The following is a 19,080-nucleotide window of genomic DNA, read 5'->3' on the forward strand; positions in this document are numbered from 1 at the left end:
AAAAGGAAACTATAAAGTCTAATCGAGTGGATACTTCCCTATACATTGAAAGAGGAGAGAGTGAAGAAGTTGATACATATTGTTTGCTTTTGGAAGAAACAGAATTGCAGATTAATACAGATAATGGTGTGATGATTAGTCTCACATAATTTTTTGTTAAATAAATGAGTGGCAAAGTACCAACTGAGGTATATGTTAATCAAATCAATCTTCATAAACTATCATCTTGTGTTCAAAATCAAAAGCCTTGTACGATTAACGTTAATACAATTCAGAGAAAAGGAGCAGTAAGAATTGATGTTTTTCTCACAAGAGAACAGGTTAAAATCTTGAATGACACTGGCTCACTTAAAATTAAAATGACAAAACCAATGTTGAAAAAATATTCAATAAGAGAGACGAGTGGAGGATTTCTCCCATTTCTAATTCCTTTATTTGCTGGTTTAAGTGCGGTTGGAGCATTGACGGGTGGTATTTCAACAGCGGTGAAAACTGCCAACGAAAGGAAGGCTCAACTCCAGGCTCAAAAAGAATTGGAAAGACATAACAAAGAGTTGGAGAAACAAATTAGTGGAAGTGGTGTAATTGTAGATTTTGCTGAAAAACTTGAAGGTCTGCCTGATAAAGCGAGATTGTTAGTTGGAGATATGCTTTCTTCTATAGCACAAGCAGGTGTAAAATTAACGAAAAGAGGTAATGGATTATATCTTTCTAGTAAATAAATGAGCATTGATGAGTGGTTGAAAGAATTTGGAAAGAATACAACATCAAATTTACAACTTGTCAAATATTGTAAGAAATTAAAAATTCATAATGTGGTTATTTGTATGAGAGATGAATTAACAAATGTGCCGAAACATACAAAGAATATTATTATGAACTTAGAAGATAATAATGGGAACGGTTCTCATTGGGTTTGTATTTTGAATAGTCAAGACAAATATTATTTTGATAGTTTTGGTCTTCCACCACCTGTTGAAGTCATAAAATTCTTACAGAATGGTGTTTATCAAACATTTCAAGTCCAAGAATTAAATTCCAAGTGTTGTGGCCAATTATGCCTATATGTGTTATTTCAACTCAACAAAAATAAAAAATTTTATGATATTATTTTTAATCTAATATAAATTACTTATGTTGGTAAAGATGGTTCTATCTTTGGTGTATCTCAAGAACTGGATATTGATTTATCAAATTATTACACAAAGGCACAGGCTGAACGACATAAATATAATATAACCAAAAATATTAACATGAAAAATGCTTATAAATTAAAAAATTATCCAAGCCCGACTGACGCGAATGACTTGGTGAGATTAAGCGATTTATCACAATATATATCCTTAAATAAAACAGCCGTGTATTCCAAAGATACAGAAGTGTTGATATTATCTCCAGGTCATACAGAATTCACAGTTCGAATTAAAATTAATTTTTATAAAGAAGGGCGTATCGTTTGTATGAGAATAGAACAATGGGGGTATGATATGAATGATTTAGGGTATAATTGGTCATTTAAAATTAACCTCGAAGACCTGGAACAATTAAATCAGTCTCGTAAGGAAGAATATTATCCACTTGGTATCGAGAATGAGTTTTGTGGGGGCACGATTAGTAAACAACAAATAAAAGAATTTAATAAGGGTAAATATAATAATGGTTTTGCCCTTGTTTATCTCATGAAAACAGAAAAAACAGGATTATATATAATAAGTAAGGAAATACAAAATGATTTAACTCTGGGAAGATGGGGAGGTGTTTCGTGCCATAATATTATTCTAACATATATTTCTAATACATAAATGACAGCAAGAAGGCTTCAAGAAAATTATCATTTCTGTGTCCAAGCATACCTTCAAGAAAAGGGTATTCGGTATTCTAATAAATATGTTCAACAACATAAGAATGAGGTATTTTCAATAAAAGATTGGCATTATGCTGATGTTGATAAACCGACAACTTTAGATTTAATTAGAATGTTAAATAATGAAAAAATTATAAAGTTAAGAAAAGGTAAGGCTCTTTTAGAAATTCAAAAGAAATTTTATTGGTTTCCTGTTGTAAAAAAAATTATTTTGGATACAGGAATAACAAGAAATCCTGATGAATATATGTATAATATTCTATGGGGTGTAAGCGATTCAAGGATAGTAAGGGATGAGGAAGGAGTTGAAGAAGAGAGGGAAGAGGAGGAAAAGGAGAAGAGGGAGAAGAAAGAGAAGGAGGAAAAAGAGAAGAGAGAGAAGGAGGAGAGGGAGAAGAGAGAGAGGGAGGAAAGAGAGAAGAGAGAGAGGGAGGAGAGAGAGAAGAGAGAGAGGGAGGAGAGGGAGAAGAAAGAGAAGGAGAGGGAGGAGAGGGAGAAGAACGAGAAGGAGGAAAAAGAGAAGAGAGAGAAGGAGGAGAGGGAGGAAAGAGCGAGACAAAATAAATATCAAAATATGGAAACCAGTGAGATTAAAAAAAGATTAGGGGTATTACAGAAAATAACTCAACCCACCGAGGAGGAAAACAAAGAATTGATAAGTCTATTTACAATACTTTCGACAAGACTATTGACATCGAGAAGACATGTATTTTAATTCAAGTTTTTCATGTTTTTTTTTTTTTCTTAAATAAATGGGGGAGAGAGTGAAGGCATTTCTAAGGATTCTTTATGTTTTAAAAATTAAGATTCAAATGTGCATGTTGGAAACTAAAAAGGTTTTTGCACTCTGCAGGAATTTTTCTCATAAATAAATGAGTTATTGTCTCAAATGTAAAAAGAAAACTAATACTAAAAATATTTCATATATTAAAAGTAAAAATAACAGGGTTATACAAAAAGGTATATGTTCGGTGTGTGGTTCAAAAAAAAAATCAATTTATCTCCCAACACAAACTAGGAGGAGATATACAAAAGTTTTTATCAGGAAGTAAATTTACAACTACTGGAATACCAGGGGAATTACATCTTCCAGGGTATTCTTTCTGTGGCCCAGGCACAAACTTGGATAAAAGATTAGATGAGGCAGACAATCCTAAATCCTGGAGTAAGCCTATCAATAGAGTTGATGAAGTGTGCATGAGACACGATATTGATTATGGGAATACCACAACGTTGGAAGAAAAGCATGAAGCCAATAGAGAAATGTTGTATAATTTGTCTCTGATACAAAATCCAACCTTGAGAGAAAAAGTTGATCGGTTCATTGTGAAGAAGATGATCAGTGCTAAATTGAAACTTGGTCTTGGAAATTCAAAAAACTTATAGGCTCTAATGATGTTATTAAGACTGAAGAGCAATTAGCTGATGAATTACATAAACCAATATTCACAAAGTTTCAGAGAAGGAAAGTTTATTCCAAGGAAGTAGATTATATCTGGTCTGCTGATTTGATTGAACTCAATAATGATAAGGGGTACAAGTATGCTTTAACCGTTATTGATTTGAGGAGTAGATATGCGTGGGTTGTACCATTAAAAAACAAAACAGGTAATACTCTTATGTTAGCCTTCCAACAGATATTTAATAAAAGTAAGAGAAAACCTAAAAAATTGTGGACTGATGATGGTAGGGAGTTTTATAACAAGACATTTATGAATTTTCTAAAAATAACTATTACATTATACAGTACCTTTAATGAAGGGAAGGCAGTTGTTGTTGATCGTTTTAATCGTACCTTAAAAGAGAGACTATATAAAAAATTCACACAACTCGGTTCACAACAATGGTCATCTTTTATTCAGGATATTGTGGATAAGTATAATGACACGATTCACACGTCAACAAATATGAAGTCATCAGAAACATTTACAAAATTAAAATATGAAAAAGAGATTAATGTCAGAAAACCTAAGTTCAAAGTTGGTGATATCGTAAGAATATATAGGTGGAAATCTCATTTTGAAAAGGGTTTTACTAAACGATGGACGAAAGAACTTTTTAAAATTGTTGATGTAATAGATATGGTTCCTTGGACTTATAAGATATATGATTTGGAAGGGGAAGAGATTTTAGGTTCATTTTATTCACAGGAATTACAAAAGACAAAACTAAGCAGATAATACCCATGGGAGCAATGGGTTGTCCCTTCACTCCCTCCTACTATACACCTTTGTGGACTCTAGAGGGCCAAGTCCGAGGTGTATAACAGTATATAATGTGTGTGCAATGGGTTGGCGCTTCACTCCCCCCTACTATGCACCATTGTGGACACTCGAGCGCCAAGTCCGAGGTGTATAACAGTATATAATGTGTGTCAAGGGGTGGACGTTCTTAGATCTGTGAACCCCAAACACAGAATCCTCAACTGAAGTCAAGGCTTAACTTTGTTTGTTGGTGTGTATGTGTGTGTGTGTGTGTGTGTGTGTGTGTGTGTGTGTGTGTGTGTGTGTGTGTGTGTGTGTGTGTGTGTGTGTGTCCCAACCCTCACATTCAAAATCTCAACCCCAACCCTCACATTCAAAATCTCAACCCCAACTCAATCCTCGCCCAACACAATGTCTTTTTCAAAATGAGATTTCCACCTATATATATGTATATATATTTTTTACGTTTTTTTTTCTTCTTCCAATTCTGTCTTTTAAGGCTTTCAGGTTTGATGACATAGAAAGGGGGAGTAAGCCTGCACTTTCTTCCCAGAACGAACAATGTATATTTTTTGTTTTTTTCTCTTCTTCCAATTCTGTCTTTTAAGGCTTTCAGGTTTGATGACGTAAAAAGGGGGAGTAAGCCTGCACTTTCTTCCCAGAACTTTCTTGATCTTGCTCCCATCAAGCACCATCCGACAAAGAACTACATCGATAGGTTTAGATCCCAATGAGTTATAGCAACTCCAAAAGTCTCCAAAATATAAATAAATAAAATAATAATAATAATAAATAAATAAATAAATAAATAAAAGCCCCCAAAAAAGTTTCAAGTGTCCAACATAAACCCAACTTTCCAAGTCTTCAAGGTATAACCACATTCCCGTTGAGTTTCCAAGATATGTATCACATTGTGAGTTATCAATCCAGAACCCACATTTCAAGTATTCAAAGTAAAACCAACTTACAAAGTCTCTTAAGGATAACTCATTTACTGATTTTTTCAAAATTTGTGAGTCTCCAAGGTAGGACCCATATTTAGAACCATCTTGGCAGAACCCTTTTCCTGAGTCTCCAAGGTAGTTATTTGAACCATCAAGGCAGAACTCATTTACTGATTTTTTCAAAATTTGTGAGTCTCCAAGGTAGGCCCCATATTTAGAACCATCTTGGCAGAACCCTTTTCCTGAGTCTCCAAGGTAGTTATTTAAACCATCAAGGCAGAACTCATTTACTGATTTTTTCAAAATTTGTGAGTCTCCAAGGTAAAACTTGTATTCTGGCTCATCAACGTATAACTTGTTCAGTGGGTATTGTCTTGATAACTCACAATGAGTACTATTGCTGTAAAACTCTTTTTCAGGATTTTGCTGGTCTCCAAGGTATAACTCTTTGGTTGGGTCATCAAGGACGAACTCGTTCTGTAGGTCTTGGTCGCTCATAAGGTCTTCAACCAAGCCAACAATTTCCCCCCAAGTTGTAGCAAAAGCAGTATTTTCATTTCGTATTTCAGACACAATTTCCTGTGAGAGAAAATAATAATGTATTAATTAAGTTATTTAATTATTAAACGAGTCGATGTTTAAAAGGAACTAAAAAGAGGAAAATAAAATCTTACCTCAATGGATAAGAGGTTTGAATCCAGTTCATCAACTTGAAGGTTTAGTTCCATACAAGTCAGAGAGTTCCAAGGGACCCCAAAGTCATCCCACTCAAGGTCTTGCTCGTTCTGTCGGTCTTGATCGCTCATAAGGTCTTCAACCAAGCCAACAATTTCACCCCAAGTTGTGGCAAAATCGGTATTTTCATGTTGCATTTCAGATACAATTTCCTGTGAGAGAAAATAATAATGTATTAATTAAGTTATTTAATTATTAAACGAGTCGATGTTTAAAGGGAACTAAAAATAGGAAAATAAAAATCTTACCTCAACAGATAAGAGGTTTGAATCCAGTTCATCAACTTGAAGGTTTAGTTCCATACAAGTCTGAGAGTTCCAGGCAAGCACACAGCACACCATTGCCAGCAAAAACAAATGTTTAAAATGGAGCCTGGGCATGAGGCTTTTATGGGGAAAGAGTGTTGGGTGTGGTTTCCTGTGGAAATTCCCTAGACAAGCTCACGCAGGCCTTCTTTGGGCAATTTTTTCAAAACCATAACATGCTGGAATTTTCTTGTGATTTCTTTGTGAGTCAGAGATGAACTGGAAATGATGTAAGAGTAGGTGGGGCTTAGCAAAAGTAGGCGGGGCTTAGGAAAAGTGGGCGTGGCTTAGAAAAAAACACCCCATGAAAAGTGGGCGGGGCTTAGCAAAAGTGGGCGGGGCTTATAAAAATCCACAGAAAAGTGGGCGGGGCTTAGAGGAAAGTGGGCGGGGCTTAAGAAAAATAACCTGTGGCTCAGGAGGTGGTCAGATGAGATCATTAAGAGAAGTTTATCATTTCGTAATGGCACAAAAGGGGTATCTTAAAAAATATAATGATTCAAATGTTTTGTTTTTCAATATTTTAGATGGGGATTATTGTGCAAAGAAAATTAAACTATTGAAGGAATTTGAGAATGAACAAATGTTTATAGGTTCAATGAGTGAGCTAAACAATATGCATTGGTTATTTGATAAAGAGTGCCCCGAGGCTTAGACGTTTCAGATATTTCTTCAGAATCACCTTTAACAAATCTTTATCTTGTTGTATGGGTTATTTGATAAAGAGTGTCCCGGGGCTTAGACGTTTCAGATATTTCTTCAGAATCACCTTTAACAAATCTTTATCTTGTTGTATGGGTTATTTGAATAGAGAGTGCCCCGAGGCTTCGACGTTTCAGATATTTCTTTAGAATCACCTTTAACAAATCTTTATCTTGTTGTATGGGCTATTTGAATAGAGAGCCCCTAGGTTAAAAGGGGAAATAAAAAAACGACCGTTTTTACAGCCATTTTTCCCTGCTGTGCAGGGGTTTGGCTTTTTCTTGAGGCAATGTTTTATGGCCGGATGCCCTTCCTGACGCCAACCCTGGTCGCCTCTTACGACACACAGGGATATGGTACACCTATTCTAACCGGGGCATACACCGGGACCAGTACACTGGCACTCATTTCGCCGACCTCGGAAGGATGGCAGGCTGAGTCAACCCCCTGGTGTTAATTCAGCAGCCAACGGGGCTTGAACTCAGGACCCTGGGATCCCAAGCCGCCACCCTAACCACTAAGCCAACACCAGGCTCCAGGTTAAAAGGGGAGACAAATAAATATACCTTGGGCTAAAAAGGGGATTTATTTTTTTAGGGGAAAAAAAAGAAAAATTTCATGGCTGAAAATCCCCCATTCATTTACATGGGGAAAAGTGAGCCAGAACCAGTATTCTTTCCCTACTTGTGCTGATGAAGAAATGCAATTTGAAAAACTTTGTATTTTAAACAATGAAAATGTTTTTATCCCCCACTGGCACGTTTAGAAATGGAAGTTCAGGAAACACAGATGTTCGCTTTTCCACACACTCCTCCTGAAAGCTCACCTTTATTTCGAACCGTCCATCCAAAACCCTTCATGACTCCAAAGGTGGGATGTTTTTCACTCACATTTCAGAAATTGATGTGTGAATTCTTTGTCACATTTTTCTCCACTTCAGCATCAATCTTTCAATACTTTTTTGGATATACATGGTCACGGCTTGTGGAAGAGTGAGAATACAGAATGGATCAGGATGCAACATAACAAAAGGAACAGCAGAAGGAGAAGTTAGAAATACCAACAGCAGGGAAAAGGGAGCAAAAAAAAATAATCAGGTAACGATGAGAGGTAAGGGAAAACGCAAGGGGAGAACAGCTCTCTTGAAGACCTGGATGGAAAAAGGAGATCAAAGAGAATGTGAAAGTTGGTTTCACAAGCGTGAAAAGAGGAACAAGAAAAAGAGCTATGAGAGGTTGTAGTGCCTCGCCAGGATTTCTTTTGTGTGGTTGTTGTGTGGTGTTTGGGCAGTTGTCCTTGGTGTATTTTGCGTGGCGTTTGTGTACTGATGTGTTGCAGAATTACGGAGAGAAATCGTTAGAACTTCCACTTCAAAAATGCTGGCAGTGATGACTGGTTCAGCCATTTCAGAGAAAAAGATTTTTGAAGGTTTTTTGAATAAAACAATATGGTTGCCAAATCACGTGACCTCTGATGTCATGAAAAAATTTTTGTTGACCAATTTTATCCCCAGGTGACCCTCAAAAATTTTCATCCTCATGGGATGTAGCGTTCTTCATGTCAAATTATGATGTCATAATGAAGGCACCTATGATGTCATAAAATTTTTGAACTATCATGCAAAACAGTGCGATATCGTTTTTTGGCTCAATCTCTGAATGGCGAAGAATCACTTCAAAAATTCAATAAGTTGCGTATCTTGATCCGGATGAAGATCTTCACCAAAATTGAATCAATTCTTCCTTGCCACACACCCAACATGTACACCAAATTTCTTCCGGATCCGTCCACAACTTTTTGAGATATACTGCACACAGACAGACAGACAAACAATCAAGACGAAGACGTCGTGCAGAGCATGTCACTTGCAAAATCCATAAAACGAATTTGACCTCCAAAATAATTGCTGGTTGAATTCACAATGACCAAATTTGCCACTCCTCTTCAAATTTCAAGTGAATTGGATGAAAATTGACAATTTTAGAAATTCGGCCTCTGCTGACCGTTTGGCCGAGGTGGACCTCCAAAATAATTGTTGGTTGAATTCAGTGACCTGAAATATAAACCCTGTTCAAATTTCAAGTCAATCCGATGAAAATTGAGGATTTTAGAAATCACAACAAAGTTGACCTTTTGACGTCAAAAACAATGGGCTTCTTCCTCATGACAAACTCTCCAATGTGGTGAGGTTTCGTGAAGATCGGTTTAAAATTGTGACCTGTCATCTTTTAACAGGCAGACAGACAAAATCGACTAACCAATACACTTGAAAAATGTTCGATTTTGCAAGTAACAAACAAACAGAAAGGGGTGAAAACATCACCTCCTTCACCTTCCGTGGCGGAGGTAAATATGCCATATATTGTTTTTAGCCCTGTCTCTCAATGGTGGAGAATTGTTTTAAAAACTATGAGATCCCGATCCGGATGAAGCTCTTCACCAAAATTGAATCAATTCTTCCTTGTCACATGCCCAATGTGTCCACCAAGTTTCGTCCAAATCTGTCTAAAACGTTTTCAGATGTCGTGCTATATATCATTTTTCGCCTTATCTCTCAATGGTGAAGAATCACTTTAAAAATTCTCGTCGTCGGATCCGGATTCATATCTTCACCAAAATCTGATCAGTTCACCCTCGTCACACATCCAACCTGTCCACAAAATTTAATCTGGATCCGTCCACACAGGCAAACAAACAAACAAACAAACAGAAAGGGGTGAAAATATAACCTCTTTCACCTTTTTGTGGCAGAGGTAAAAAGCATCTCTCACACACACACACACACACACACACACACACACACACACACACACACACACACACACACACACACACACACACACACACACACACACACACACACACACACCACACCTCATCCATTTAGAGTAGAGGAGGGTGAGAGGAAGAAAAGCGTGTGATAGTGGTGGGGGATAGGGGTGGTAGTGGTTGAGTGTTCATCACAGTGATGGGTGGGGATTGGGTTGGTATTGATCTGGAGAAACTGGTGGGTGTGGGAAGGAGCATTGGTAGTTGTGTGTTACGGTGGAGGTAAACGGCAAACAGCCATCGTCATGTGGGCGGTCACAGTGATTGGGGTTGTTGATGGGGTCTTGGGATTTGACCCTTGGGAAAGAGACAAAACCATTTATTCACATATCGGTGATTGAAGAAGAACAGGTTCTCTCTGCAATCCCTTGAAGGTCCTGCTGGGTTTCCTCCATCCTGGTGGGGACAGTTTTTATTCACTGAGTCTCTATTGAGGTGCAACCACTTTGGTCTTCCAAGCTCTTAATTGGACCCCAACAAGCAGTAAATGGGAAATTTCGGTTTTGTTTTGTTCATCAGCTTTCGTGTTTTGCTTGTGGTATTATGAGGGGGTGGTAATCAATCTCCCACCACCCCCACGACCCCCCAAATTAAAGTCAGGCCATTGTACCAACCAGTCAGCACTGTACACCTCATGTTCCTCACATTAGACCATCATGACCACACCACGTGATTCACTCAGCCTGTGTTCCTCTCTGTGTGTGCAGCCAATGAATGGGATAAGATGTTGAAGATTAATGAAAGAAAACATTCCAAACAAAACACTGCATCAGTGTGTCCGTGCCATGAAAGAGAACCAAAATTAAACCATGTTTATCATGTTCGTGGCTTCGTGGGTTCCATCATCTTGTACCTTGTGATTAATTTGAAGCACAATACACCTCAAAAAAAAAAAAACCACATCTAAACAGATCGCAAAATGTTCTTGTGTAACATGTTGTTGTGAAATCTTCTCCACTCACCTCAGAGTGTGCATTTTGAGGGCGATTGTTCGAGGACGCCTGAGTTGGAGAGTTTGGAAGGATTATTCAAGACTCAACTTTCCCTCAGCAGAGATGAATGTATGGACACCAGCAGTGTTGGTGAGGATGCAACAGGTAAGTGTCGTGGCTTCTTTGTTGCTGATTGACGTACGTACATTCCTGTATTGTTTTTTGTTTAAGTAGTCAAGGCTTGAAGAAGAGCAAGAACAGAACGGACCAGGACACACCATAACAAAAGGACCAGCAGGAGGAGAAGGGGGAAATACAAATGTCAGGGTGAAGGGAGAAAATAGACGGAGATGGACAAACAAGGGAGGCAGATAACGATGAAGGGGGTTGATGGGAAGACCACATGTGCCCTGCAGAAATCTGGGATGGGGGAAGGGGAGACAAAACACGGACAGAGAATAGGATGCATGACGGAAAAAGAGGCGAAGGAAAACAAAGACCACGGAGCTCTCTCCATGAGACAGTGATAGGTCCATGATGAGCACCGGGAGATGGGTTTTTTGTGTGTGTGTGTGTGTGTGTGTGTGTGTGTGTTTGTGTGTGTGCTTGTGTGTGTGTGTGTCCAGGCCATAACTTTTTTATCATGAGAACTTTTGTTTTTAAATGTTCAACAAATCTTTATTTTGAGAATGTGGAGAAAAATATTAAATAATTGGGCCAAAATGTCAATGTGCGAAGTCATAGTAACTATAAATGGCCTTCATTAGTCCAGGTGCAGCACGTTAAGCAGGAGACCGTGAGTTTATTTATCGCCTTGGAGATGAGTTCTGGGTTCCAGTTGCTTGGGGGAAAGCTGATCACATGGAGGCCCCGTCCCTTCAAACTGCATATTTCTCGACAGGGAAAATACTCAAAAGTGTTCAGGGCTTCTTTCGGAACTTCGTTTTTGATAACCTTAAAGTATGAAAAATAAAATGGTTTCAAAACACTTCAAAGTCCTTTACCAACACATGACTCAATAAATTCTTCCTCTCCCCTCCACCCCCCCTCCTCCACTCTCCTCCCTTCACCTCTCTCCCCCCTTTCTCCTCTCTCCTGTTTTTGTTTATTTTGTTGGCCTTGGAGTTTATTTCAAGTAGTTTATCTCCCCCTTTATTTTGAGTTTAAGTTTATTTGGTGTTCTAAGTGCATGGGGAAGGCTTTTCATTTCGGGATTCTTTTTAGTTCTTATTTTTCTGTTCAGACATCCGAACTCAAAATTGCTTGAAGATCAATACTTGGTTTAAACATGAATCGATCAATTTTAGTGGGAACATCCATGATTCATCGAGACTTGAGATTTTCATAACTTGGAAGGATTCGACAAAGTAAGCATAACTTCATACCTCTGTGGAGGGCAATGAAGGTCCAGGAGTGGAGGGCAGGACAACACCTGTCAATTAGCCTGGTGGGTGGAGTGGTGGTTGCGTAGCGACACGATTAGCCGATGACCAATGACACCTACATGTGTGTGGTTAATGGAGCAAGGAAGGATTTCGGGATGATTCCACATGATAATTTATTGTGAATATTTCTACCGAGCTTGCATACTTTTTGGCAGACCATCCCGACATCCTGTCAAATAGACCTGGTGTTGGCTACTTCGGTGAGGTGCTTGGCTTCAGATCATTGGTCTTCAACTCAACCCCTATTAGGCTGTTGAATTAACACCAGGTGGGGATGACTCAGCCTGTCCCTCCAAGATCGGCAAAATGAGCACCAGTCTGCTGGTCGCAGGGGCATTTCATCAGCAGCACAGCTGTTCCCCCAGAAAATGATGCAGCCAAGCTTTACATCATGATTCTGTCACCCCAGATTCAAATATCATGTGTTGTTTTCTTAATTTACTTTTAAACACAAGACCAGGAAGACATGCATGTGAGAGATCTGTATTTGGTTTAATCACTGAATGACATAATATATGTGCTGATGAAGAAATGCAATTTGAAAAACTTTGTATTTTAAACAATGAAAATGTTTTTATCCCCCACTGGCACATTTAGAAATGGAAGTTCAGGAAACACAGATGTTCGCTTTTCCACACACTCCTCCTGAAAGCTCACCTTTATTTCGAACCGTCCATCCAAAACCCTTCATGACGCCAAAGGTGGGATGTTTTTCACTCACATTTCAGAAATTGATGTGTGAATTCTTTGTCACATTTTTCTCCACTTCAGCATCAATCTTTTAATACTTTTTTTGGATATACATGGTCACGGCTTGTGGAAGAGTGAGAATACAGAATGGATCAGGATGCAACATAACAAACGGAACAGCAGAAGGAGAAGTTAGAAATACCAACAGCAGGGAAAAGGGAGCAAAAAAAAAATCAGGTAACGATAAGAGGTAAGGGAAAACGCAAGGGGAGAACAGCTCTCTTGAAGACCTGGATGGAAAAAGGAGATCAAAGAGAATGTGAAAGTTGGTTTCACAAGCGGGAAAAGAGGAACAAGAAAAAGAGCTATGAGAGGTTGTAGTGCCTCGCCAGGACTTCTTTTGTGTGGTGTTTGGGCAGTTGTCCTTGGTGTATTTTGCGTGGCGTTTGTGTACTGATGTGTTGCAGAATTACGGAGAGAAATCGTTAGAACTTCCACTTCAAAAATGCTGGCAGTGTTGACTGGTTCAGCCATTTCAGAGAAAAAGATTTTTGAAGGTTTTTTGAATCAAACAATATGGTTGCCGAATCACGTGACCATAAGAAGTCATGAAAAAATTTTTTGTGGACCATTTTATCCCGAGGTGACCCTCAAAAATTTTCATCCTCATTGGATGTCGCGTTCTACATGTGCAATTATGATGTCATAACGAAGGCACCAATGATGTCATAAAAATTTTGAACTATCATGCTAAACAGTGCGATATCGTTTTTTGGCTCAATCTCTGAATGGCGAAGAATCACTTCAAAAATTCAATAAGTCGCGTATCTCGATCCGGATGAAGATCTTCACCAAAATCGAAGCAATTCTTCCTTGTCACATGCCTAATGTGTCCACCAAGTTTCGTCCAAATCTGTCCACAACGTTTTCAGATGTCGTGCTATATATCATTTTTCACCTTATCTCTCAATGGTGAAGAATCACTTTAAAAATTCTCGTCGTCGGATCCGGATTCATATCTTCACCAAAATCTGATCAGTTCATCCTCGTCACACATCCAACCTGTCCACAAAATTTAATCCGGATCCGTCCACACAGGCAAACAATCAAACAAACAAACAAACAGAAAGGGGTGAAAATATAACCTCTTTCACCTTTTTGTAGCAGAGGTAAAAAGCATCACACACACACACACACACACACACACACACACACACACACACACACACACACACACACACACACACACACCCCTCATCCATTTAGAGTAGAGGAGGGAGATAGGCAGAAAAGCATGTGATAGTGGTGGGGGATAGGGGTGGTTGTGGTTGAGTGTTCATCACAGTGGTGGGTGTGGGATGGGGTTGGTAATGATCTGGAGAAACTGGTGGGTGTGGGAAGGAGCATTGGTAGTTGTGTGTTCTGGTGGAGGTAAACGGCAAACAGCCATCGTCATGTGGGCGGTCACAGTGATTGGGGTTGTTGATGGGGTCTTGGGATTTGAACCTTGGGTAAGAGACAAAACCATTTAAACACATATCGGTGATTGAAGAAGAACAGGTTCTCTCTGCAATCCTTTGAAGGTCCTGCTGGGTTTCCTCCATCCTGGTGGGGACAGTTTTTATTCACTGAGTCTCTATTGAGGTGCAACCACTTTGGTCTTCCAAGCCCTTAATTGGACCCCAACAAGCAGTAAATGGGAAATTTCGGTTTTGTTTTGTTCATCAGCCTTCGTGTTTTGCTTGTGGTATTATGAGGGCGTGGTAATCAATCTCCCCCCACCCCCACGACCCCCCAAATTAAAGTCAGGCCATTGTGCCAACCAGTCAGCACTGCACACCTCATGTTCCTCACATCAGACCAACATGCCCACACCACGTGATTCACTCAGCCTGTGTTCCTCTCTGTGTGTGCAGCCAATGAATGGGATAAGATGTTGAAGATTAATGAAAGAAAACATTCCAAACAAAACACTGCATCAGTGTGTCCGTGCCATGAAAGAGAACCAAAATTAAACCATGTTTATCATGTTCGTGGCTTCGTGGTTTCCATCATCTTGTACCTTGTGATTAATTTGAAGCACAATACACCTCAAACAAACGAAAACCACATCTAAACAGATCGCAAAATGTTCTTGTGTAACATGTTGTGAAATCTTCTCCACTCACCTCAGAGTGTGCATTTTGAGGCCGATTGTTCGAGGACGCCTGCGTTGGAGAGTTTAGAAGCATTATTCAAGACTCAACTTTCCCTCAGCAGAGATGAATGTATGGACACCAGCAGTGTTGGTGAGGATGCAACAGGTAAGTGTCGTGGCTTCTTTGTTGCTGATTGACGTACTTACATTCCTGTATTGTTTTTTGTTTAAGTCGTCAAGGCTTGTAGAAGAGCAAGAACAGAGAACGGACCAGGACACACCATAACAAAAGGACCAGCAGTTGGAGAAGGGGGAAATACCGACGGCAGTGTGGAGGGAGAAAATAGACGGAGATGGACAAACAAGGGAGGCAGATAACGATGAAGGGGGTTGATGGTGGACCACATGTGTTCTGCAGAAAGTTGTCGGGGGATGGGGGGGTGGGATGGGACAAAGCACGGAAAGAGAAGAGGGTGCATGACCAGAAAAGAGGCAATGGAAAACACAGACCACGGACCTGTCTTTAATGGCAGAGTCACGTCAGGTCAGTTGTGTGAGCATGCGCCAGAGCAGCGCGTCGCTGTGTCCACTTTCCGCCGGTACTCCAGGGGCGTCCTGGCCATCCCCAAGGCAGATGCCTGACCCATCCCCATCGCCTTGAGATGCCGATCAACCAGCTGTAACCAGGAGGCACTTGGTCGGCCAATTGGCCTCCTCCACTCATGAGACTCCCTCGCTGAGAGAATCTGGTGCGCAGGATCAGCATCAGAAAAACGAGTCACATGTCCATATAGCCGCAGCTGACGCTCACGGACTATGCAGGTAACAAATCTCATTTGAGTCTCTCTCAGCAACCGCTCGTTGGAAACAAAGTCCGACCAGCCATACGCAAGGATTCTCCGAAGAGATCTGGTACCAAAGAAATTAAGTCTCCCTCTCAGATCCTTTGTGAGAGTCCAAGTCTCACATCCATAGAGCAAGACTGGAAGCACCAAGGACCTGAAGACTTGGACTTTTTCCTCCCGCACAGGAACTGGCAGCACCACAACCCATTATCCAGTGAATCAATGACTCCCCAGGCCTGACCCAGACGTCTATTGACCCCTGACTCACAGCCAGCAGAAACATGAATATCACTGACAAGGAAAGGGAATCCCTCCATGACCTCAACATCCTCACCACAAACAGGCACAGACAGGACAGCAGCATCCAAGATGTCATTGAAAGCCTGGATCTTAGGTTTGAGCCAGGAAACCCGTTATCCCAGGGGCCCCAACTCCTCATTCAGCACCTCGAGGGTCCCCAAAAGGATATCTAAAGTCTCCGCAAAGATGACTGCATCATCTGCAAAATCAAGGTCAGTGATCTTGACATTCCCAAACGATGCACTGCAGCTTGATCTCTCCGACATCCTCCTTAGAATCCAGTCCATACAAGTGCTGAAAAGTGTGGGGGCCAGTACACCCCCTGGTAAACTCCAGAAAAAACTGGAAATAAGTCAGAGATGGTACCACCACATCTCACAGCACTCTCCGTACCAGAGTATAGTTCAGACATCAGATCGATCAGTTTTGGTGGCACCCCACGAAGACCAAGAATCCTCCAGAGGGCATCCCGATTCACTGAATCAAACGCTTTTCAGAGATCAACATAGACTGCAAGCAGCCCCTGTCGAAACTCTTGTCTGCATTCGGTGAGGACCCGAAGAGCAAGCATACGGTCAATCGTTGACCTCTTTGATGTAAAGCCTGACTGCTCTGGATGCTGGTGCCCAAGCAGATGGTGGCGAACCCTATCAATAATTGTCTGAGCAAAGACCTTGCCCGGCACTGAGAACAGCGTCACTGCACTGAGAGCGGCGCCCCCGGTTGTTGTTGCAGTCTTGGCGATCACCCTTCCCTTTCCAGAGAGGGACAACAAGGCCCCTCTTCCAGTCAGTTGGGATGATGCCTGTGTTCCAGGCAGAGCACAGAACATCATGCAACGACACGAGTGCAGCATGTCCACTCACCTTGAGAAGTTCAGCATGGATGCCACAGATCCCTGGAGCATTACCCCATTTATACCGGTTCACCACAGCCTGTGTTTCCACAAGCGAAGGTGGACCACAGTTGATTGGAGGGTCAGCAACTGTTATTGTAACACTCCTGACTTCCAACTCGACAGCTGGTGGATCAGCCTGGTACAACCGCTCAAAGCCAGCCCAGCGGGCCTTCACTTCAGACTCCTCTGTCAAGAGCCTCCCGCCCTCTGCTCTAACTGCAGTGCACCGAAGGATGGGCTATGATGAACACAATGTGCGAATTCTCCTGTAAGCAGGATGAGTATCACTTGACCACAGGTGATGCTCTACCCCCTCACAGATTCCTCACACATAGGCCTCCTTGTGCACCCTTCGCACACGTACAGTTTTACGCCTTAGTTCCCTGAACAGCTCAGCTCTGCCATTCAGCCTGGCCCTGTGACTCTCCCTCCACACTCCCGTTGGTCCAGTGTCCCTTGAGAGACAAAATTATTCTGTGCCATCCGTTGAGTTCCAAGACATCCACCGGAAACATCAAGGACGGTGGTGGTACTCTGAGTTAGCGGGGAAATATGTGCAACATTCAGATTCAATTAACGCACATGTTCCACCCTGAGCTGCGAGGCTGACATCAAGGACAACTCGGTTTTGCATCGCGACCGTGCGCAGGGCGACCACCTCTGAATTAATACCGACCATGCCCAAGGCAGTTTTATTTGCAAGCGACTCGAGCGAGGCGGCTAACTCTGCCAGCCCCACAGACACACATAGAATGAGGAATGAGAATCATGAAGAACAATTCAGTTGATGTAAAACTCCGTTTACCCCGTTTCAAATGCTCAAAAGGTGACATATTTAGCAGGCGCATGTGCGGCAAAATGAATGACAAATAACATGATCCGGTCCAGTTAACTGGAAGCCATGGATAGGCTCGGTTTCCGCACACAAAATAGGTATTATTTAAAGCTCCTTGTGGTCCCATCGTGTGATGTTTTTGACATAGTTACTGCATTCAGATTTTCCTAAAATTCTTTCTCCCCATGCCTCATGCACCAAGCATTGATTCGGTTTTTCGCTTCGCTTGTTCCAACGCAAAATAAGGAGGTATCTTACTCAAGTTAAAACTTGCCCAAAACCAGTTACTGAAGTTCCGTTGCCGCGGGCAATTCTCGTCCCTCTCAGTAACGATGTGGTCCTTAGTGTTATAATCCTGTTCATTCCATTCCTTCCACTTAACCCAGTATCCACACCACTCACTGAGATCAAATGGTATTGCCAACAGAGGTATCCCGGTTACTGCTGAGTGAGGTATTTTAGTGCAGACCCAGCAATTAGTTTTATTAAAAACCTTAGCGTGGTTACGAGAAAGAGCCAGATTTGTATTTATCCCATGGAGTCCCTGTGGGTGCAAGGGTGCTCCGACACTCCTCTGCAACTCCGTTCTGTTTGATCCCTCATCTGCTTCCATTTTACCCGTTAAGCTTCTCTTGTCTCTGGGTGCTGTGTGGTTAGCTCGGCGGGCTGTGTGACAGGCACTTGGCTGGGGAACATACAAATGACTTTGATCACGAGTCGTACTTATCGGCCTGACCGACCATGTCCACAATGCACAAACTGCAGCCAGTATCACAAATAACCCTGCAATAAAAAGAATCATCAAAGCCATCAGGAAGCAACGTTCTCCTCGGGCTCCTTCTGGCCACGTGCCAGCTTGCAGTGTGTGGCGTGAATCCATGTTGCTCTCCCTTTACACTTCACAGCTGTGTGGGTAGTTAGTAGTATCAGGAATGGCCCGCACCATCGCGCTTGAAGAGAGTTCTTTCTTTTGTAAATCCTTACATAAACCAGGTCCCCCGGCTTGAAGTTGTGGTGAGCAGACGTGGCAGGCTCAGGCAAGGCTTCCTTCACCTGCGCATAGAAGGTCCTCACAGCATGATTCAGGGAGACACAGAAAGCTAGCAATGTTTCGTCCATTTGCTGCACGTTCATTTCTTTTACAGTTAATGGAGGTGAGTGCGGTAGTCTCATAGGTCTTCCCATGAGAATCTCATGCGGGGATGAGCCAGTTTTCCGATTCGCGGTAGATCTCATAGTCATGAGGGCAATGGGCAGTGCATCTGGCCATTTAAATCCAGTCTGTTCACAAATGTTGGCCAGTTTATTCTTTAGAAAACCATTGTACTTCTCCACTGCCCCCGCAGATTGTGGATGGTTAGGGCAGTTGAGATGTTGCTTGATTTGCAAAACCCGACACATCTCCTTCGCCACCT

The 19,080-nt window shown here is 41.4% G+C and overlaps 1 protein-coding gene and 1 long non-coding RNA gene across 2 annotated transcripts in view; one reads left to right on the forward strand and one right to left on the reverse strand.

Annotated features, from left to right (window-relative positions):
• The window catches only part of LOC147027443 (uncharacterized), a 123,837-nt gene that overhangs the window by 55,163 nt on the left and 49,594 nt on the right, over positions 1-19,080 (forward strand). Inside the window, exons 6-9 of the mRNA XM_085876861.1 lie at positions 7,521-7,624; positions 10,551-10,680; positions 12,558-12,661; positions 14,824-14,953. Of these exons, the coding sequence (XP_085732987.1) occupies positions 7,521-7,624; positions 10,551-10,680; positions 12,558-12,661; positions 14,824-14,953 (468 nt within the window). The remainder of the gene's footprint in view (positions 1-7,520; positions 7,625-10,550; positions 10,681-12,557; positions 12,662-14,823; positions 14,954-19,080) is intronic.
• On the reverse strand, positions 3,704-5,809 carry LOC147027445 (uncharacterized). The gene is made up of 2 exons (XR_015056873.1): positions 5,687-5,809; positions 3,704-5,591 (listed from the first exon to the last, which is right to left on the reverse strand). It is a non-coding gene; the product is annotated as an uncharacterized LOC147027445 (long non-coding RNA).

This window comes from Eptatretus burgeri, chromosome 4, assembly GCF_056783735.1.
Source record: "Eptatretus burgeri isolate ZD-2024b chromosome 4, Ebu_testis_v1, whole genome shotgun sequence".
Classification (NCBI taxonomy): domain Eukaryota; kingdom Metazoa; phylum Chordata; class Myxini; order Myxiniformes; family Myxinidae; genus Eptatretus; species Eptatretus burgeri.